The sequence below is a fragment of the Sphaerodactylus townsendi genome, linkage group LG10, assembly GCF_021028975.2.
Source record: "Sphaerodactylus townsendi isolate TG3544 linkage group LG10, MPM_Stown_v2.3, whole genome shotgun sequence".
In the NCBI taxonomy this organism is placed as follows: Eukaryota; Metazoa; Chordata; class Lepidosauria; order Squamata; family Sphaerodactylidae; genus Sphaerodactylus; species Sphaerodactylus townsendi.
The window spans coordinates 11,626,599-11,649,022 of record NC_059434.1 but is presented as its reverse complement, the minus strand read 5'-3'; the positions used below and the strand labels follow the sequence as shown (position 1 = coordinate 11,649,022).

The 22,424-nt window shown below is 44.8% G+C and overlaps 1 protein-coding gene across 7 annotated transcripts in view; it reads right to left on the bottom strand.

Annotated features, from left to right (window-relative positions):
- Nucleotides 1-10,546: 10,546 nt before the first annotated feature.
- RBM47 (RNA binding motif protein 47) overlaps nucleotides 10,547-22,424 on the bottom strand; it is a 98,528-nt gene continuing 86,650 nt past the window's right edge. For 5 of the 7 annotated variants that reach the window (XM_048510008.1, XM_048510010.1, XM_048510013.1 and 2 more), the window contains exons 3-5: nucleotides 21,724-21,930; nucleotides 16,504-16,700; nucleotides 10,547-12,923 (exon numbers count right to left, since the gene is read on the bottom strand). In XM_048510008.1, coding sequence (XP_048365965.1) covers nucleotides 12,672-12,923; nucleotides 16,504-16,700; nucleotides 21,724-21,930 — 656 coding nt within the window. In that variant the 3' untranslated portion in view covers nucleotides 10,547-12,671. The remainder of the gene's footprint in view (nucleotides 12,924-16,503; nucleotides 16,701-21,723; nucleotides 21,931-22,424) is intronic. The other 2 variants (XM_048510009.1, XM_048510014.1) reach the window with 2 other exon arrangements.

Here is a 22,424-nt window from a genome sequence, read left to right as displayed (position 1 = left end):
TGAGTAGGAGAGGAATACGCAGAAGTGACAAGATTTTAGCATGTGAGAGATTTCCACAGAAAACCACGGCTGTGTGTTAGCCTACTTATGCCAACTGAAATCAGTGGCTGCTGAGCACCAGTACAGAATTAGCATAATTTACGGGGTGGGGGGGGAGGGAATCAGAGCAATCCTGAATGCAAGTATACTTTCAGCAAGGACAGTGGCTTTTGTCTTTCTAGACTCAGGATACGACTTTTAACATAAGAACATAAGAACAAGCCAGCTGGATCAGACCAGAGTCCATCTAGTCCAGCACTCTGCTACTCGCAGTGGCCCACCAGGTGCCTTTGGGAGCTCACGTGCAGGATGTGAAAGCAATGGCCTTCTGCGGCTGTTGCTCCCGAGCACCTGGACTGTTAAGGCATTTGCAATCTCAGATCAAAGAGGATCAAGATTGGTAGCCATAAATCGACTTCTCCTCCATAAATCTGTCCAAGCCACTTTTAAAGCTATCCAGGTTAGTGGCCATCACCACCTCCTGTGGCAGCATATTCCAAACACCAATCACACGTTGCGTGAAGAAGTGTTTCCTTTTATTAGTCCTAATTCTTCCCCCCAGCATTTTCAATATATGCCCCCTGGTTCTAACCTTAACCTGCTTTAATTTGCTTTGGTTTTCACTGTGACTTTTGTCCACCTTTCAAGCAATATAAAAAGCTGATGATGCCACAGGATCAGATCCAAAGACCAAAGGATTTCCAGCTGTTTATTTTGTTCAGTTATTTTTATTTCACATTTCTGACAACTGTCTCCTAAAGTGACTTATATCCATAAAGAGACAGGCCCGCTGGCCTGCTGCCGCTTCTTGCCCCCCACCCCAATGCAATTGCTTCTGCCCACCCGAACTCGGAGCAAACAGAGGGCCACTACTTGCCCACCTGCTGCTGCTTCTTCCCCCATGATGCTGGCAGGGGATGATGGGAACTGTAGTCTGTAACATCTGGAGGGCCACGAGTTTGACACCTGTGCTATAAAGGAATACCTCTAGCAGAGTGTTTACCACAGTGTGGAGAAGGAATCATTCAGTCATTGGAGCATGTCTTTTTTGATTGCAAGATTTACAGTCATATTAAGGAAGGTCTTATTATGCCTACAGACTCTTGATTCCCAGGAAAAGATAGAATACTCTCCTTTCAGCAGTGGCGTAGTGGTTAAGAGCAGGGGTACTCTAATCTGGAGGAACCAAGTTTGATTCCCCACTCTGCCACCTGAGCTGTGGAGGCTTATCTGGGGAATTCAGATTAGCCTGTGCGCTCCAGCACATGCCAGCTGGGTGATCTTGGGTTCACAGTTCTTCTGAGCTCTTTCAGCCCCACCTACCTCACAGGGTGTTTGTTGTGGGGGTGGGGGAAGGAGTTTGTAAGCCCCTTTGACTCTCCTATAGGAGAGAAAGGGGGGATATACATCCAACTTCTTCTTCTTCTTCTTCTTCTTCTTCTTCTTCTTCTTCTTCTTCTTCTTCTTCTTCTTCTTCTTCTTCTTCTTCTTCTTCTTCTTCTTCTTCTTCTTCTTCTTCTTCTTGCAGCAGAGATGGGAATCAAACCCGATTCCTCAAGATTAGAGTACCCCTGCTCTTAACCACTATGCCATTGCTGCTCCTGTGGGTGTATTTGTGTTCTCCTACAAAAGAGGAGACTTCCCAAGGTTCCATGCTCATATCCTTGTGCCTGTGATCTCTCAGGCTCCATTCATGCATGATGGATCTGAAAGCTGTTAGACTTATAGTTATACCATTTGTTGTGAATAGATGGGCAGTTGGGAAGCTGGGCATGAAAAGAGCTAGGCAGGGGTGAGATCCTGTTCTCTGTCCTATTGTGACTGTATGTGGCTGCTATGCTAACCCTTGAAGTGGCAGAGAAAAGGTGTCAGCAACTTATCTTTCTGTCTCTATTGCAATATCAAATTTGGGAGCCTCTGCAACCGGAGAGAGGATTTTGCCAAATACAGTTTGCCAAATACATGATGTACTGCTGACAGTAACTGACAATGAGGATTCTCAGAGCTGTGATCGATCTTCAACGCACAACTTGCAACACCATCTAATCAAGTGAACTTTATGGCATTGGTAGTGCTCAAAATTTAAATGTCAGGGCAGAATTAAAATAACTATCTTGTTAAAGGTGTTTTCAAGACCTATTACAAAGAAATCTAAAGGTTTTTGGGGGGTTGAGGGGTCAAACCACCAAATGTATAGAAGGTTAATGGCCACAATTACAATGAAAACACACCTTCCTTTGTGGGAAGAGAAAAGATTATAACTGTTGGGTTTTTTTCCTCAGGTATCACATGACTAGAGAAGCCATAAAATGTTGAAAAACTAGTTTCAGGTGGACAAAACGCCAGCTACTGTATGTGTCTTTATTCTCTTTGGGCACTAGCAGTAAGAACACAACAGAGTAACAAGGAAGTTTGCTTTCCATGGGAGGTTGACTTGATTGACAAGCAAAGTTTAAAACAGCATCATTGACTGTTAAATAGAATCCTCCTTGCACAGTTTGTTATTTAAATCCCAATCACAAAGGGACCCGTAAGAGAACAAAAAAGGACCTAGCAAGATGAAAAGTGAGACGCTGCATAAAGAACATTAGATGCTATTTAAAACAGCCATCACATGTTTGTTTTTTTCTTTATTAGATCCACCATGAATACAGAATGGATTCCTGTCACTGATATCATTACTGCAGCAGCTCCTAATCGCGTATGTTAAATGCATAACATATGTTGTTATGTTAAGTTAGCATAACATATGTTAAGAGCTATGAAATTAGTTCTGAGAAATCAAGAGTTGTCCCTTATTTTCTCAAAGTACATACCCTTATATAAGGCCGTGGTGCGACCGCACTTGGAGTACTGTGTTCAGTTCTGGTCGCAGCATCTCAAAAAGGATATCGAAGAGATAGAGAAAGTGCAGAGAAGGGCAATGAGGATGATTGAAGGCAGTGGTGGGATCCAAAAATTTTAGTAACAGGGTCCCATGGTGCTGGGATTCAGTGGCATAGTGCGAATGGGGCTGGGCGGGGCACAACGGGGGCGTGGCCGGGCATTCCGGGGGCGGGGCATTACTAATTTCTCTGTTACTGTAAAAAACTCTTACTGTAAAAAAAAAAGTTCCTAATTTCTAGCTGGTATCTTTCTGTCCATAATTTAAACTCATTATAGCAAGTCCTATCGTCTACTGCCAACAGAAACAACTACTTCTCCTCTAATTGACTGCCTGTCAAATACTTCATACTTTCAAATACTTAATTTGGTTTCTAGAAATCAAAAGAAGGATACTTTCCTTAAACAAGAAACTTTACCATATTTCTAAAACATGTTTTTAAAACAGCCCAACAGGGAGAATTATCCTGTTTTCTACCTTTGCTAACCAGCCACATAGGAAACAACAGGACTTTATGATTTTTGGACCTAATGGAATTTCTAATGGAAAAGCAGACCCAATTAGTAACCCCCTCTCGGCACTCACAAATAATTAGTAACCCACTCTTGGGAACTGGTGAGAACCTGCTGGATCCCACCTCTGATTGAAGGACTGCAGCGTTTGGAACTCTTTAGTTTGGAAAGGAGACGTCTGAGGGGGGATATGATTGAAGTCTATAAAATTATGCATGGGGTAGAAAGTGTTGACAGAGAGAAATTTTTCTCTCTTTCTCACAATACTAGAACCAGGGGGCATTCACTGAAAATGCTGGGGGGAAGAATTAGGACTAATAAAAGGAAACACTTCTTCATGCAACGTGTGATTGGTGTTTGGAATATTCTGCCACAGGAGGTGGTGATGGCCACTAACCTGGATAGCTTTAAAAGGGGCTTAGACAGATTTATGGAGGAGAAGTCGATCTATGGCTACCAATCTTGATCCTCCTTGATCTGAGATTGCAAATGCCTTAGCAGACCAGGTGCTCAGGAGCAGCAGCAGCCGAAGGCCATTGCTTTCACATCCTGGCCGTGAGCTCCCAAAGGCACCTGGTGGGCCACTGCGAGTAGCAGAGTGCTGGACTAGATGGACTCTGGTATGATCCAGCAGGCTAGTTCTTATGTTCTTATGTTCTTTTTGAAACTGAGAGTGGTACTAAATATTATATTAAACACAGGGTTTCTGTAGAAAATGGCAGCTCTGTGTCCAATTTCCCTCTGCCTTACTATTTAGCCAGGGTCCTTAACGCTATGAATCTTTTTCTATCTTCATCACATAGAGGTGGGGAAATGCACATCAGTCCATCCATTCCCTGAAACTTGACTGTGGACTGCCATTTTGGTAGCAATCTAATTTCTTATAAACGGTGTTACTTCCCTGAATGGAGTTTCAACATAGATTTAGGATACAGTGGCAATTTCTGTCCATTCCCTCCTCCTACTGCAGGTGTGGTCATGTGAGTCCCTGAGGTCCCTACCACGAGCAGCATTTCATGGAGATCAGTGGGCTGCAGTGGGAAGAAGGAAGTCGCAAAAAAAAAATCACTCCGGCATTGGAAAACTGAGTCTGAATCCAACCCAGTATGAGCTGTAGTACTAGGAATCTGCTGTTTAACCAAGAGAGGGCTTTTCTGTATGCACAGCTTACCACAGATTTCCAGATTTTCCAAGTGGTCAAAAGAGGTCCTCTGTTAATACCAGAAGTACTGGCTGCTCTGTTTAGAACAGGGGTAGGGAACCTGCGGCTCTCCGGATGTTCAGGAACTACAATTCCCATCAGCCCCTACCAGCATGGCCAATTGGCCATGCTGACAGAGGCTAATGGGAATTGTAGTTCCTGAACATCTGGAGAGCCGCAGGTTCCCTACCCCTGGTTTAGAATAATTTAATGTGTAATTCATCTAAGAGTTATGCTTCCAGTCAAGACTACCAAGTTAAAACAAATCTAGCAATTGGCCCTTTGTGTACAATTGGGCAATTTGCAAGGACTTGCCGTGGATCATGTTCTTAATTTTCCCAAGTATCCCCTCTCCCACACTATTTCTTCTTTCTGTCTTCTGGACACTCTAAACACTATTTCACACCCGCTCTTGACTTTCTCTTCTCCCATTCCTATGGCAGCACATTCTTGCAGAGGCGTACCCAGGCAAACTGGAGCCCTGGGCAAAACCTGAGTTTGATGCCCCCCACCCTCCCCCACCGTGACCAAACAATGATTTTTTCCACCAGGTCGTTTCAAAGTCACCATCACATTACAGAACATCCCCCAACTCACAAATCTGAACACAGCAATGGGCCATGCCACACAGCACAAATAATTTTTGGAAAACATTTTCAAAATGCTTTCAAAATGTTTTATTACTGCTATGAAAACATTTTATGGTGTTGTATTCAGTCCCCCCAATTGGGGGAAACAGCATCATTTTCAATGTTATTTAAACTGGAGAACTTCCTGTTTTACCATAGTTTCCAGTAATTCCTAGAATGACCCTTTTTTCACTTCCGGCATATATAGGAATTGCCAGGAACTCTATGGAATAAATTTCCTTTAAGTAGATGATGCTTTATTTTTCATTTTAATGTTTCTCCCAGGACACTAACTCCACCCCTTCTGCCAGTTGCCAGGCACTGGTAAGTTACTGCTGCACCTTGAAGACTTGCACAAATTACACGGTAGCAAGATGTTCAGAGGAGTACTGCTGGGCCAGGTCCCGATGATTCCTCCCTCCAGGGCAGGACAGAGGGTAGCAAAAATTAACCAGGAGGATACAGTAGCCTGGAAACAGCCCTGCATTTTACTGACAGAAACCAAGATTCAAAGGCTGGAAATATTGTTGTGGTTGCCTAGTAACCCCCACAATGACCACAGAGATATCAGAAGGCATCCATTTCTTAAAGGTACAACCGTACAAGTGCTGCTTATATTATTTTGGGAGTTTTAACCTCCCAATATTTTTACTTGTCAGGTTTGTAGAGAAAGAATGGTCTTAACTGTTAAGGGCTCCAATTTCTAGTTTTAAGTATCCACAGATGGGGCGATGTTGAGAATTAAGCCATTAAAAGACATTTCCAAAAGTGAGGACAAGTTCCGTTTAAGGCACGTTTTATTTACTATTTCCTTGAAAGTACTCTTAAATGAAACAGAAACAATAAAACAAGAACACAAAGAACAAAATACAGCAAAAACACCTAAAAATAATAGCACATCTGAAAACAAGGCAAACATACATATATCTTTTTATAGTTTGTTCTTAACCTACAAAAAAAAGTTCACATTTCAAGTCATAAACTTGCCTCAGTAGTGTATAAATGAAATGGTTTAGAAACTATCATAAAGAAAGGCCACAACCTGATGGTTTCACTGGTGCCTTCACTACTTCAAAGAACCAGCTACCAGCTGTTGCAGCCCGGACTTTCGTATCTGTCTGGAGTTCCTATGGGCAAGCACATTTTCTAATAAAAATAAAATAAAAAATAGCCCAATATTTCTTTAAAGGTGTTGCAGATACTATTGATCTTTTAAGATCAATTTCTGTTGCAGATACTACACATGGAAATGTAAAATACAGTAAAAGCTTCACTTTTTATGTTTAAAGGTGTTTGGTTATCTGCTGGTGCAGCCTGCTTTGTTGGGTAAGACTTGGAACTAGAATTTTGCCCAGCTGAGATTAAGCATAAAGCCTCCATAGAAAGAAGTTATTGATAATGCTCTTTGTTCTTTCTGTGCTTAGTACAAGATTGTGGGAGGAGACGGAACAGGAACAAGCAATGTGCTTGGATTGATCCAAGAGGCAGCACTCCGAAAACAGATGCAACCTAAGTCTGTTTCCCCCTAGACTTGTGGCTTTTTGCTAGTTTGGAAGAATAGTCTACTAAGAAAGTAGTTGTTTCAAGATAGCCCCAACAAGAAGCCCCATCGAGTGGACATGGGGCAGGTGCCGCTTTGGGGAAGAGAACTCAGAAGAGCCACAAGAGGCATCACATAGAGCAGTGATGGTGAACCTTTTCGAGACCGAGTGCCCAAACTGCAACCCAAACCCCACTTATTTATTGCAAAGTGCCAACACGGCAATTTAACCTGAATACTGAGGTTTTAGTTCAGAAAAAACGGTTGGCTCCGAGGCATGCGTTACTCGGGAGTAAGCTTGGTGGTAGTTGGTGGCTTTGCTTTGAAGCAACCATGGAACTCTTCGAATCACAACCCTAGGAGGGTCTACTCAGAAGCAAGCCCCGTTGCCAGCAACCGAGCTTACTCCCAGGTAAAGGACCGCGCTTTAGTTCTTCACATGAAAATCAGTGGGGTTTAACAGCGCTTAACAGGGTTACCTACCCTGCTTCCCCAAAACTAGGTCTTAGGTTTAATGCTAATAATTGAGCCCAGCGGCCCAGGCTAGCCTAGATGTGGGGGGGGGGGCGATTTCCCCCCCCACATGACGAACTCTGCGCGTGCCCACAGACAGGGCTCCGAGTGCCACCTCTGGCACCCGTGCCATAGGTTCGCCACCACTGACATAGAGTTACATGTGACTCTCAAGCCACAGCGTGACCATCATTGTTGTAACCACTACAACATACTGGCTGGGCTAGTTCTCCCGAGTATCTTGCTTTGTCTGTGGGGAGAATCACTTTGTCTGTGGGGAGAAGCATTTAGCTATGTGCGTTTGAGAGCACAGCTGGATCCATGTTACTCAGAAGAAGGCCATGGCTAGGATTTGACAAACGTGTTGTGTTTGTGTAGGATTTTGCATTTCCAGGTGTGACAAGGCCTGTCAGCTTTAAGCAATCTAGTTCCATATAAATATCACAGTAGTCGTGGTGGTCCTTCGAGGTAGGGTGCAGATACCTGAAGTTGCCAACTCTGGATTAGAACATTGTTGGCGATCTGAGGTGAGGGGGGAATAATACACCATAGAGTTCTCACTCCAGACCAGCCATCTGCTCCAGGGGGACTGATCTCTGTAGTCTGGAGATCAGTTGTAATTTTGGAAGGTCTCCAGATCTCACCTGGAGTTTGGCAACCCCAGCAATAGAACATTTTAAAAGAACCACCCTGTTGAAGAATAATCACTGCTACTTGCTTCTATAGCACTTCCAGTGTACAAAATAATTACCCCATTTATCGTCAAAAAGATACTCTTGAAAATATTAATCAAACATTTACTGTGCAGAAGGACTGTCCAGTTTCTAAAGTCTGAGCCACTGCCTATAAATAGTTGTTTTTCCCAATAAAACATAACCTAAGGTATGCTTAGCAGGGAAATGCTAAAGCCTCAATGGCGGATTACCCACTGCTGGCGTTCCCTAGCCTCACTCTGAATCTCTCTCTCTCTTTTCCCCAGGGGAAACGAGAAGCATGTGTGGGGCTGGAGGAAGCATGTCAAGCCAAGAAATCTTGGCCTGAAGCGCCTTCAGCAAACAGGAAGTGCATTGGGACAAGATTTCTTGCCCTGAAGCACTTCCTGTGCCACCGTGCACCAGAGCGCCGGTGGGTAATCAGCCAACATGAGCACAAAAACTAACTGCTTTGGACTTTTAGATTCCACCCAGCATTGTAAGATACCTATTGCACCGTGGGCTCAACCAACACAAACTTTAGGCGCTTCTGGTGCATGTCATAAAGCAGTGACCCACCCCCAACGTGAAGCTTACTGTATTTTACATTCACCACACTACTAAATAAAGCCTTTAAACAGGCCACAAACACACTGCAATATTACTTAACACAACCGACAATTTAAACAGAAGTTCATGAACAACGTTGAAATTAAAAGGATGGTTTTTGTGGCAGGCCACATAACCGCGTACAATAAAAATACAATAAGTTTAAAAATGGATATGTGACGTTATTTACAAACAACTCAGTGGTCCAGTTTCTTCCTTTCCTGATGTGCATGCATAACTCCCATTACTGGGAGGCGTGTATGGAAAGAAGAGTAAGGCAAAAGAAGAAAGCCCTCAGTACTGTATTTACTAACCCCCTTACCACAGAAACTTTTGCAAAAAACATGAAGCTACTTTAAAAAAAAAAAAGTATTTCTGCCACCCACAAGCATATTTGGTCCTGGACTACAATAGCATACATTCGTTGTCTCTACAGCATACTTTTAAAAAGAATAAAACAACTAGCGTTTGAGACTAAGTTTTATACTGGAACATTGAGGTTGTTCACATCATTAATATTCACATCTAAGTTGTGAGGCAAGGGACGAGAGGATTCATAGGTCGAAGAGGGTCGAGATGTCAGCCTCCGAGTGAGACCTGGGATCTTCCAGAATTACAGCTCATCTCCAAATTACAGAGATCAGTTCCGCTGGAGAAAACAGATGCTTCGGAGGGTGGACTCCGTTGCATTGTGACCCACCGAGGCCCTGGGCGTCCTCAGGCTCCACCGCCAAATCTCTAAGCATCTCCCCACAGCTGGAAGCTGGAGGGGACTGGGCACCCTTAGAAAGGGGGCTATAAGAACGTATCCCCCACCTTACACCTTTGTACACATTAAGTACTTGGAGCAAGGTGCCAGCTCTGATTCACATCTCCCCAGTTGCCTGCTGAAAACCAAATCTATTTGGTGAATTCCTAATCTGTTGTCTATATGCCACAATTCCCTCTATATGACACCCCCCCCCAACCCCAACCCCCCAAGTTAGGACGCTGAGTTCTCCAGCTTTCCTTTTAAAAACAAGGCCCATATGATTGCAAAACATGTTCCAAAGGGTGTGAGCAACACCTGAGAAAAATCTCAAAAGCCTTTGCAGAGCTTGGTACATGGCACAGGGTTTTAGGAGGCTGTCAACTTCCTTGCCCCTCTCTACGATTATTCATGCTGCAGAATACAAGTGGACATTTGTGTTTCCTTAATGCAAAATAATAGAGCCGCGTGGTGCAGAGTGGCATGCGGCAGTACTGCTGTCAAAGCTCTGCACGTGACCGATCCCAGCTCCAGTTGGTTTCAGGCGGCCGGCTCAAGGTTTACTCAGCCTGCCGTCGTTCTGATGTTGGTAACGTGAGTATCCCAGCTTGTTGGGTGTAAAATATAAACAACTGGAGAAGGCAACAGCAAGCCACCCCCTAAACGTCGTCTACCTAGGAAACGTTGCGATGTGATCTCACCTCAGAGGTCAGTAATGACCCAGTGTTTGCACGGGGGACTACCTTTACCTTCATGTATTGCAAAAATCTATTTTTTTCCTTTGTTAAGTGCAGAGTACCAATAGCAGAGATGGATTTACGTACAAGCTAAATATGCAACAGTTTAGAGCCCCAATCATGAGAGACCTACAGATATAATCATTTTTACTAAATCATCAGTTTTGAGTAATTCCACAGGGGCCTGCTAAGGCTGGACCAGCATTGTATAGTGGTTATAGTGGTAGATGAGGATCTGGTGGAACCAGGTTCAAATTCCCCTGGAAGCTTTCTAGAGCCCCTTCTGCACACGCAAAATAATGCATTTTCAAACCACTTTCACAACTGTTTGCAAGTGGATTTTGCTATTCTGCACAGCTTCAAAGAGCACTGAAAGCAGTTTGAAAGTGCATTATTCTGCATGTGCGGAATGAGCCTAGGTGACCTTGGGCTAGTCACAAACTTTAACCTATCATACAGGGCTGTTGTGAGGATAAAATGGATGGGAGAAGAATTATGTAAGCTGTCTTGGGACCCCATTGGAAAGAAAAGTGGGGTATATATGAAGTAAATAAATAAGACAGCTTATAGGGTCTCAACATGTGGTAATTCCAGCCCTGAAACATAGTCTTGGTCACAATGAACCACTGTGTCACTCCAATGTTGACTCCAATAATGCTCATGTATCTATGGCAGATACATGGCCAATTGAAATGTTCAATCAGAGTTTGTTTTGTTGCCAATTCTGGGTTGGGGAATACCTGGAGATCGTTGGGGTTGAGCTTGGGAGCCTAGGGTTTTGGAAGGAGAGGGATTTCAGCAAGAAATGCAGCCATTTTCTCCAGGGAGAATGATTCTGTGGTCTGGAGATGAACTGGAATATCAAGAGATCTCCAGACTCCACCTGGAGGTTGGCAACCTAGCTATCCGGGTCCAGGCCATTTTGTCTGCCTACCTGTAATCTATAGACTTCTTGCTTGCTGGTTAGTACTTGAAACAGAGAAAAACTTGTGATGTTTATTATCCCACATAAATACGGACTATTGTAACTTTTGGACAGATACTGTGAGCTGCAAAATTTTGTGCAGGAGATACCAAAGACTGCCATGAGCATACCTTGATTTTGTGTTGCTCCTTATTAGAGCTCACCGGGTCTGAGTAAATAGGCTTTTGATAGAAAAGTCCAGCAATCCCCACCTCAGCGACAACATTGCCAATTAAAGGCTTTAATGTGTTTTAAGGGTTCATAAAACACTTTCACAAGAAGGAACAGCCTTACCTGCTTTTTTTTTGTAGATGAACACACACACTTGTGGAATCTCAAGTATCAACACAGAGAAGGAGTTCATTGCTACCTACACAACGCACCAATTTCTCAAGGGCCCCTTCCGCACGTGCAGAATAATGCACTTTCAATCCACTTTCAGAATTGTTTGCAAGTGGATTTTGCTATTTCACACAGTAAAATCCAGCTGCAAAGTGCACTGAAAGTGGATTAAAAGTGCATTATTCTGCACGTGTGGAAGGGGCTTAAGATGATCATGAAAGGATGTGGCTGCATACAATTCCCAGCTAGCAAGGTATTGTTGCTTCAAGTTAACAAACTGGCTTAATAGGGTTTTTTTTCCTACCACAGGAAGAACACTAAAACATACCTCTGCAATAGGCTTTTTGAGCAATTGACATGATTTTAGTATTCACTTGTGCAGAGATACCACATTGTTCCACAAACCTATGCTCTTAGGGCCATCACTTCACTAATAAAACAAGAATAATCTTTCCATGGAACATAAATGATTTGTCTCTCTGTGTGTTCAGAGTCTCAGAAGCTGATAAATATGAAAATCATTGTATGGAATACCAAAAAAACCCCTTCTCTTAACATAAAGCATAGTTTAATATGAACTAACTTGTGGGGGCTTCTTTATTAACATAAGGTGCCTCTAGCTAACAAAGAAACCATACAAATGCTAGGACACAACGCAGAGGTCTGTCACTTTCAAAATTGCACTTTCCAGTATAACCTTTTTTTTAAATAAGTCACACGTTCGTGTGAATATATATATATAAATTTTAAATCTATTGCATGTATTCTTTAAATATTGAATATAGTCTTCAAAATATATTGTTTAAAAACTTTTCCCTAGCTGCTCAGGTGCACTTTTTTAACATTTAGTTGATATATTATTAAAGGCACTACAAAATAGAAATCTCTGGAGTGCAGAACTTACTAAAAATAACCTTCATACCACAAATATACTGAAAATAATTGCTTAAAAAACTACTATAAACCTGCGTAGAGGAATGTATCTTGAAAATAAGCCATTTTAGAAATGTAGGCATACAGGCAATATTTAATGTTTTTAAACAGCCTAAAAAAAAGTTAGTAAAAACTTCATATGTATAAAAGATTTCAAACATGATGAAATATATTTGATATAAACTTCTCTTCCAGGCTCTGTCATCAGCTGATTGACATCCGAATGTACTCGTCTTGCAGTAGGTTCTTTCGTCTTCATAAATAGTTAAGTGTTCCTTCAGTGTGACCCGCTCGCTACCCACCCACCCCCTGACACTGGCCAGTGGTCTCAATAGGTCTGGTAGACATCATGTATTGGAACCTGGATAGTTGCAGCTGGAAATGCTTGAGGGATATAGCCAGCATATCCACCATAGGCGGCGGCAGCAGCGGCGGCAGCAGCCGCGTTCTTCTGTAGAGTGGCTATTGTTGTCGCAGCAGCCGGAGCAGCAAATGGGACGTAACTTGCGCCGTAGATTCCTGCTGCGGGAATTCTCTGCATGTTTGGAGCCATGGTGTACACAGGAGTTATGGGGCGGCCCTGGAAACAACAGTTTCAAAAAAGTTTTTTAAAAGTCAAACCCGAAATAGAATTTTTGTTTTTTTAATGTGCCGCTAACGGTTTTGCACAATAATCACCTATTGATTAGGACCCTCGTACCTTCGGGACCGCATTACCCCATACGTCCCTACCAGGCCAATCTGCTGGTGGTCCCCGGCCCCTCAACGATGCGGCTGGCCTCCACACGGGCCAGGACTTTTACAGCACTGGCCCCGGCCTGGTGGAACACCCTTCCTCCAACTGTCCGGGCCCTGCGGGACCTTGGTGAGTTCCTCAGGGCCTGTAAGACCGTGTTGTTCCACCGGGCTTTCGGAGTGTCCAGCCGCTGATATGGTGCCCCCTCACTGCTCTTTGCCCTGGTGCTGTTACCTCATATTGAGGGGTCCGCCATCCCCCTTCTTGGGGTAGGTTTTAATTGGGGTTTCTGGATGCCTCTTGTTTATTTATTTATTACTTGTTATCCGCTGTTTTATATGAGCTTTTAAGAAGTTTTATTGACGATTAATAGGATGGAGCTTATGTATTGTATTGTGTATGATTTGCTCCTGCTTAATGTTCTTTGAATTGTGTTGTTCACCGCCCGGAGCCCTTCGGGGATCGGGCGGTATAGAAATTGAAGATATAAATAAAATAAAATAAATAAATCCCTCTGGATTATTTTACTTAAGCAACTGGCGAAGTAAGATTTTAAAAACTGATAAGCCAGAATTAATCTCTCCCCTCTCCTGTCACTCAGATTTACGAAGTCAAGCCACCTTATTTTAAAAACTGCCCCTCCAATTTCATAGGAGATATGTAGGTCAGGGGAATAATTTCAATGTGTGGCTTGTCCTTAACGGAAATGGAAGTTTTGGAAGAATGTGCTTTTAAGCATTGTGGGCTATGTAAAAATCATAGCCGAGGAGGAAGATTTCTAGAACTTGGGAAAGAGTATGCTCTTCTACTGAACTAAGGGCCAGCAATATCCTCCTGTGAGTTCACATAAACATATGATAGGCTATTCCTTTGACTAAAAGACTTCAGAAAAGGTCTAAGGCACTATGCCCAAGCTAAACATATTGAATACTGGAAGGAATTTCTAATTTAGAAGAAGAAGAAGAAGAAGAAGAAGAGGAGGAGGAGGAGGAGGAGGAGGAGGAGGAGGAGGAGTTGTTTGGATTTATATCCCCCCCTTTCTCTCCTGCAGGAGACTCAAAGGGGCTTACAAACTCCTTGCCCTTCCCCCCTCACAACAAACACCCTGTGAGGTAGGTGGGGCTGAGAGAGCTCCGAGAAGCTGTGACTAGCCCAAGGTCACCCAGCTGGCGTGTGTGGGAGTTCCCCAGATAAGCCTCCACAGCTCAGGCGGCAGAGCTGGGAATCAAACCCGGTTCCTCCAGATTAGATACATGAGCTTTTAACCTCCTACGCCACTGCTGCTCCTAATTGTTACCAAATTAACAAGGTGTGATTTAAGTTGGGAATTAACAATGCTTGCAAATTGTGCAGCAACAGAAATGTCAAAAGACGATGGAAAGAACACACGACAATTGGCTAATAGGTCTGAAAAGATTCTACTTTAAAAAATCCTATACCCTTCACTGATGCACAAGTTAGAAAGTTCAACTTATAGTGCCATCTTAAAGGGAGTTACGTCTTTCTAAGTAAACTGAAATCAAAGGGTTTACAAGATTGTAATTCTGCTTAGAATAGAACTGTTCCTGATGTAATTCTTGGATGAAAGTCTTTGGACGCCAGACCTACAAATGTGCAGACAGCTTGTCCTTACAAAGAGGTCTTTCAAAGGGCCAAACTAGACGTGGCATTGCACAAGCATTCACTACAAATTCACTTCTCACCCAGTGGGGTGAGAAACACCTCTTCTGGAGCCATTTTGGATCAGGAAAATGTCAAGGAAGGCAGCCCAGATCAATCTAATGCTTCTAAATGGAGTTATCAGCAGAACTCCCAGCTGCAGTATGTTTGCCGGTTCACATGGCAAACTCATGTAAAATATCTGGTCTAGTTTGGCCCAAAGAGCAATAAGGAGATAAATATGAACTGCGTCACCCAGAAAGTGAGATTGTAAGACCAGTGACTAAACTAGTGAAAGATGCAAAACACTCTTTGACTTTCAGAGCCTCGTCATACTTTAGAAAACACGATGTGATGAATAAATGTCTGGCATCCATATTAGATTGAATAGGTTGAGTAATGCTGGTAGACTTCTGCTAACAGGACTGGCAGTTTCAAATGCAGCTGAACTGCCTTCAATCCAAATGTCAACATTAAGGTGAATATGACATTAGGATGCTGACAAAGTTAACTGGGAGGGGGAAGGATATTAATGGACTTGTCCGAGCTTTGCCTCAAAATCTGTGGTTCAGAGGCAGACCATCTACAGGGCATGCAGAGTGTCCCAGGGTCAGTTCAGTTAAGGATCAGGTTGGAGTTGTTGGGGCTCTGAGCCCCATGTTGGAACTGAAATCACACTGACGGTGGCTATTACTCATGATACTAGTTAACAATGCCTTTCAGTCTATTGTTCCTAGAACTCCTCATTAGAGATTCCCTTTCCAATATTTTGGGGCGGCATTGAAAAATTATATAGTTGGCTTCCAATCTGACACATGGTTAAGTATTGTGCTCCCACCAAAGAGACCTATAGTGTTTAAGTATGGCATAGAGTTCTCCTTGATACGTTTTATGCTTTCCTTCTGGTGTACAAACAGAATCACTAAAATAAAGGGGAGGAAAAGAAGCCAGAAAATATGGATCACACACCTTTTCTAGGCCTGTCCCCACAAGCCCCAAGAATATCCCAAAGCATTTGACTGAAGTGCTGATGGAAAGGGTGGTCATGTTGCAGCCAACTTGTATCGAGCCCAGAGGGTTTTCAAGGCAAGAGAGGAACAGAGGTAGTGAGCCATGGCCTGCCTCTATGTAGCAACCCTGGATCCAAGTAACAACCAGGGGTGAAACTGTTTTTGCGACCTGACGGGATCAGGCCAGCCTGGGTCATCCAGGTCAGAGAAATTTAAGTGACAGCGCCAGAGAAAACTGGCTGGGATCAGCTACTAACAAGCCTTTGGAGAGACCAGCCGCTGAGGGTGCCCCAGCCCCCTCCCCTCTGCTTCCTATGGGTCCCTAACACCATTGGGACCCATTATTCCTTCTTGGGAGGGTTATGTAAGAGTTTCGTGGGACACTGTTTTAGGATATAATTGCTGCTTAAACTATATTTATGTTTTAAATATGATGTTTTATCTTGTACACTGCCCTCAGCCCTTCGGGGATAGAGCGGTATATTAAATATATATATATATATATATAAAATATAATAATAATAGCTAAGCTCTCACTTGAACCCAGCACGTTAGCTTCATAGTAAATAAATTGCATCGCTCGCAGACAAATCATTAGCAATGCTTTTCTTAACAAGAAATGCATTCCTTTAACAGCGACCTGGAGAGAGGTCAGGTTTCTGTGTTAGAAGAGAGTAAACTAAGCTAACCAACATTCTGACAACACTCTGAGCTCCAGGAAAAGCCAAGCAGGAACCGCATGATAAATATTTTACCTGAAAAGGAGGAGGGGTCGAAACAGCAGGTATCACAGCTGCGGCTGCAGCTGCAGCAGCTGCACTGGCTGGGTCCTGCTGGACAGCAATGGGGCTGATGATGTGCTCCACCGCGTGGATTTTTCCATCTTCTATCATCTTTGCTGCTGGAGCTGCTTGAAACATGGAATACTGGGTGCCAATGGTTGGAATTGCCACTAGAATAAACCAGAGCAAGAGACTGTTAGATGACAACTTAATTGAGCAGGATATGCTGTTCACCCAAGCTCCCTACACTTCCATGATTGCTCTATCTAACAATAAACTGTCCTGTCCTTATGAGGGCAGTACAGTGTAACAGGTCTGCAGCTCTTGAGAAAACGAAAAAGAATCCACTACTTCAGCTATCATTAGGCTTGACACGGGGATGACTAAGCTTACATCAGCAACCAATCTGGGAGTGACCAGGAAAAGCAGATGTCAACCCGCTTCTCTGACCCTGGAAGCTAAAGGCTATGAATGGAATGGGCCCCAGTCAGATAGAAGACATCTGTAGGACTGTGCCTCTATGGTCGTTTCCCCACTTACCATCTGCTGCGTGCTACTCTCCCCAAGTAGCGCGGGGTCCTGCGGGACTCCCCACTACAGGGGCGGTGACAATGCAGCCGCCCCGACGCTGCCACTCTTGCGCCCCTCAGCGCGCGTCATTCCTGGCGCTCCTCAAAACGGCGCCTTTTGATGACCCCGCGCAGAGCGCAGAGCGCGGTGTTGTGGGTAAGCCTGGGAGCGTGTCAGAAATGATGCGCGCTGAGAGTAGCGCGCAGCAAAGGGTGGTTGAGGTAAGTGGGGAAACGACCTATGCTTCACGGGAAAATCTGAAACAGGATGCAGGGAGATTCTTCAAGATCTGAAGGATCCTGTAGCTTCTGTAGAAAAATCAGGAGCTGAGACTTTCAGCTATCAGAGTGGGAAAGGTAACAGCCACACTTGCCTTTTCCAGTCAGGACATTTCTGGGATGCTACTTATAACTAGACTCCATTGTATGTTTGACTGGAAAAGAACGAGTTAGAAAGAGCCCATGCGTTGACGATAGCTAGAAAAAGTTTTTAAAAATCTTTCATGCAGACCTAAAGATTCTGTCTTGATTCACTTGTTAAATAATAGTACACTGTTTTGAGATATCCCACGGCTTCACCTCTTAACATTTTTTTGGATGGAGCCCCAATCATTACCTCAATTATCTCATAGGGGCAGGAAGTCAGGTGGCTCCCTTGCTATCTGCTGCTAACCTTGGGGCTGTCTCGACTCCAAACGCTGTTTTTCGCGAATTCTTGGGAAATTGAGAGGGGGGCTCTTAGCGGGGGAATAAAGGGGACCAGGAATGCCAGTGTCGCCAAACTGGCTTTTGCCAATTATGGTGCTTTGATACCTCATCAATAAAAGCTGCTGACTGACACTTCACCGTCTGTTTATTGGCTTAAGGTTCCGAGACCTAACATCCATCTGGCAGTCCTAATCAGCGGGTTGCAATGAGGAAGCAAAAGGGAGAAGTTGTTCTGCCACTGAAGGAACAGGCAGGAAATGTGATTCTGCCCCCTTTCCACTGCAGTCCATTGATCTGCATGGCTGTTATTCCACATGGGTCCTAAGGACCATGGAATCAACCTTCCTGGGGGCAAAACGGCTGCCAAAGAGGAAGGAAGCAGAGGGGAGATCAGTGATCCTGTAGTCTTTATACCAGGAGATTGCTGGATCCAACCCACTATGAACAGGTCATATAAAGCTGTTTATGGCCTTGGTCCCTAAGATCTGTGACATTACTTCTGCCCCTGTGCTCTGCCACAACAGCTTTGCCCTTTAGAGCAAGGTCTTCTGCAGGTGCCAACCTGCAAATGGGCAAAATTAACAACTGGCCGTGCCCGTGCCTTCTCCCGTGTGGCCACCAGCTTGTGGAACAACCTGCGTGTGGTGGTCTTGAAGACGCCCACTGTCATGGCATGCCACAAATTATGCAAAACAGAATTATTCAAGGAGGCTTTTCTATGTAGGAAATAGAGTTACAGTGTACTAAACAATTCATGAAGTTACTTTGAAAAACTATTTGGGCCTGTGGCAGTGGTGGGATTTAGCAGGTTCGCACCACTTCGGCAGAACCGGTTGTTAAAATGGTACTTGTAAACAATCAGGTGTTAAACTTATTGTCGAAGGCTGCTTCTTATGGTCGGAATCGGTGTTGTGGCTGGAATTTATTGTATGGTCGATCTCCTAGTAGCGATATTCTTCTGATGCTTCGCCTGCATCTGTGGCTGGCATATCAGATCCTCTGAAGATGCCAGCCACAGATGCAGGCGAAATGTCAGGAGAGAATGCTGCTAGAACACGGCCATACAGCCCGGAAACCACACAGCACCCCAGTTGTTAAATTATTTGAATTCCCGTCACCGAAACCGATTGTTAAATTATTTGACTCCCCCGACTGGCCTGTGGTCTATAATGTTGTGTGTAGCTTGCTGAAACGAGGATCCTATATGGAATTTCACATCATTTAATGTGTCGTATTAATACTTAGGCTTTGGTTCAGTTCTCTTTTTTAGTTTTCTGGTTGGTTCTACAACCCTAATCCTATTGCTTTGTTAACTGAATGATACAACTGTTGATTGTGTTGACTCTTTCCGTGTTATCTGTCTTGAGTCTAAGTGAGGAAGGCGTAAATAACATAAATAAATAAAACAAAGACATCACAAAGCTGGAAAGAAGGCAGAATGGGACAACCAAGATGATTGTGGGATTGGAGAACCTTTCCCACGAGGAAAGACTGAAGAATTTGGGGGGAAAAGACTACTCAAGGGGAAATGAGACAAAGGTACACCAAATTATGCTTGGAGAGCAGAAAGGGCACAGGGCTCTTCCATAATATCAGAATTAAAGGTCCCCAAGGATGTTGATAAGTAGGGTTACCAGCTTCATGTTGGGAAGTACCTGAAGATTTTAGGGGTGGAACCAGAGGAGAGCAGGGTTTGGAAAAGGGAGGGGACTTCAATGGGGTATAATGCCATAGAGCACAGGTGTCAAACTTGCGGTCCTCCAGATGTTCAGGAACTACAATTCCCATCAGCCTTTGCCAGTATAGCCAATGCTCATGTTGGGAGGGACTGATGGGAATTGTAGTTCATGAACATCTGGAGGGCTGCGAGTTTGACACCCCTGCCATAGAGCCCTCCTTCCACGGAGGCCATTTGCTTAGGTGAACAGATCTGTGTTACTGAAGATCAATTGTAAGAGGAAGATCTCCAGCTAACCTGGACATTGGCAACTCCCATTGATGGGCAGTGGTGTTAGGGCAAACAAATGAGAAAACATGTTCCCTCAATGAAAACCTGAAAATATATATTTTCAGGAGAAAGGGGAGAAGCCTCCAGTCTTTTTATCATGTTATGTTACACGGCATACAGGTGTCAATAAGTTATACCTTAGCGTAAAGAGACCCATGATTTCGTCAGCCGTGTTGCACAGTTCTCTTGGATACAGGTATAAACGTGGGTGGGTGTCCGCCCCTTTTGCACTCAACTTTTCAAGCGTGGCACAGTGTGGCCATGCCTTGCAAGGGAGTCCAAGATGCCTGGTTTCTCCGACTAACATAACGTTTTTGAGGGGAACCAACAAGTTGCCTTGTTGTTGTGTTTGAAACATATAAGCCAAATAAGCTTAAATTTGCTAACCTTCTTCTAGTTAAATAATCATGGAAGAAAAAGCCTCAAAGAGCTGAGAAGGATCCACTCCTCTAGAGACCAGTGGCGTATCTGCCTAGGGATGCCACTCTTCTGGTCACGTGGGGGGTGCAAAATTGGCCCCCCACATGACCAGGAAGTCCTGCTGTCTTGTCATTTTCGTACGCCTTGACCCCGTCCGAGGCACGCAAAAATGACGAGGCAGCAGGACTTCCTGCTGACTCCAAGCACCCTAGACCTTGCCCATGCCCATGGTGACATGGGCGAGTTGAGGAGTGGGGGGTGGAGCCTGGGGGCATCAGGGGGTGGAGCTGGGGTGGTGGGCGGCAGAGCCTGGGGGCGTCCTGGAGACAATTTGTCTCCGGGCACCAATTACCCCTGGTACGCCACTGCTAGAGACTTAATGCCATAGAATTCACCTTCCAAAAGCAGCCATTTTATCCAGAGGAACTGATGTCTATTACCTGGAGATCACTTATAATCCCAGGAGGTCCCCAGCCTCCACCGGAAGGCTGGCGAACCTACCTTTTGACCAGACAAAAAAGGTTATGCTGGGAATCATTGGACCTGCAGGGCTGTCAGAAAAAGGGAAATTGGGCAAGATGGGGTGGAAAAGCTGGTTCGATCCACCTCATCAGCTCTGCTCTTGTTAGGACTTGACATCATCCCCCATTTAATCCTTACAACAATCACCCTCAAGGGGTGTAAGGGAGGGGAGGGAGTGAGGGGTGGCATGCAAGGGAGGAGAGGGGACCCGGCATCTGGACATGGCCCATCCACTCTAGTGGAGGGAGGGGGAGGGGAGAGGGGGGAGGGGTGGCATGCAAGGGAGGGGAGGGGACCCGGCATCTGGATATGGCCCACCCACTCTAGCGGAGGGAGGGGAAGGGGGTGGCATGCAAGGGAGAGGAGGGGCCCCAGCATCTGGATATGGCCCACCCACTCAAGTGGAGGGAGGGGGAGGGGAGAGGGGTGGCATGCAAAGGAGAGGAGGGGCCCCAGCATCGGGATATGGCCCACCCACTCTAGCGGAGGGAGGGGAAGGGGAGAGGGGTGGCATGCAAGGGAGAGGAGGGGCCCCAGCATCTGGATATGGCCCATCTACCCTAGCGGAGGGAGGGGAGGGGAGGGGGGAGGGGTGGCATGCAAGGGAGGGAGGGGAGGTGACCTGGCATCGGGATATGGCCCACCCACCCTAGTGGAGGGAGGGGAGGGGTGGCATGCAAGGGAGTGGAGGGGGCCTGGCATCTGGACCTGGCCCACCCAGAGGTTGCAACCCTATCCGAACAGGACCCCTTCCACTCTTTTTTTCAGCAGAAAAGCTGACTGTATCCTCCCTAGTAGTTCTAAGCCCTACAATAACAGGCAACTCTTCTATCAGATATTTTCTGCTTCTTTTCTAGGTTTGTGGCTACTCCTGCTGAGAAAACAAACCCCTAAAGCACACTTGAACAAACTGCCATTTTTCTGCCTCGCCCATATTTTTGTCCTTTCACTGATCTTCATACTAACCTGTGCCAGGCTTAATGGCAACTGGGCTGACCGCAGACAACTCCAAGTTAGGAACCAGCTCATATCCTTTTTCTTGCTGCTTGCCTTTCCCTTCATGATATCTGCTGTATATGCCGCGGCCTGCAGAATATCCCCCCAGGTAAGAGCCTCTCGGGCCAGGGGCTCTGTTGCCTGCTGCACCTCGTCCTCTGCCTCTAACGCTGCCTGCTTGTAAATAAAAAAACATAAATAAAACTGATAAAGCACACAGATAACTGTGAGAAGCACCAGATCTAAATCACTCACCACCTTAGGAGGAGAGCAAAAAGAAAGTAGTATCCGGGCCAGGGTATGCCATCAGTATTGATCACAACAACGAGGACTTTTTAGACTTTCACATATTGGACGTCAAATTACTCCTTATTACTCGTTATGGTTGTTGTTTTTTAAGGGCAAAATGTTTACTAATATCCTTACATTATCTGTTAATTGGGAGTCTAGCTGTGGCAGTAGTGTTGCAGTCAGTGGTGGGATCCAAAAATTTTAGTAACAGGTTCCCATGGTGGTGGGATTCAAACAGTGGCGTAGTGCCAATGGGGCTGGGCGAGGCATTCCGGGGGCGTGGCCGGGCATTCCGGGGGCGGAGCATTAATAATTTCTCTGTTACTGTAAAAAACTCTTACTGTAAAAAAAAAGTTCCTAATTTCCAGCTGGTATCTTTC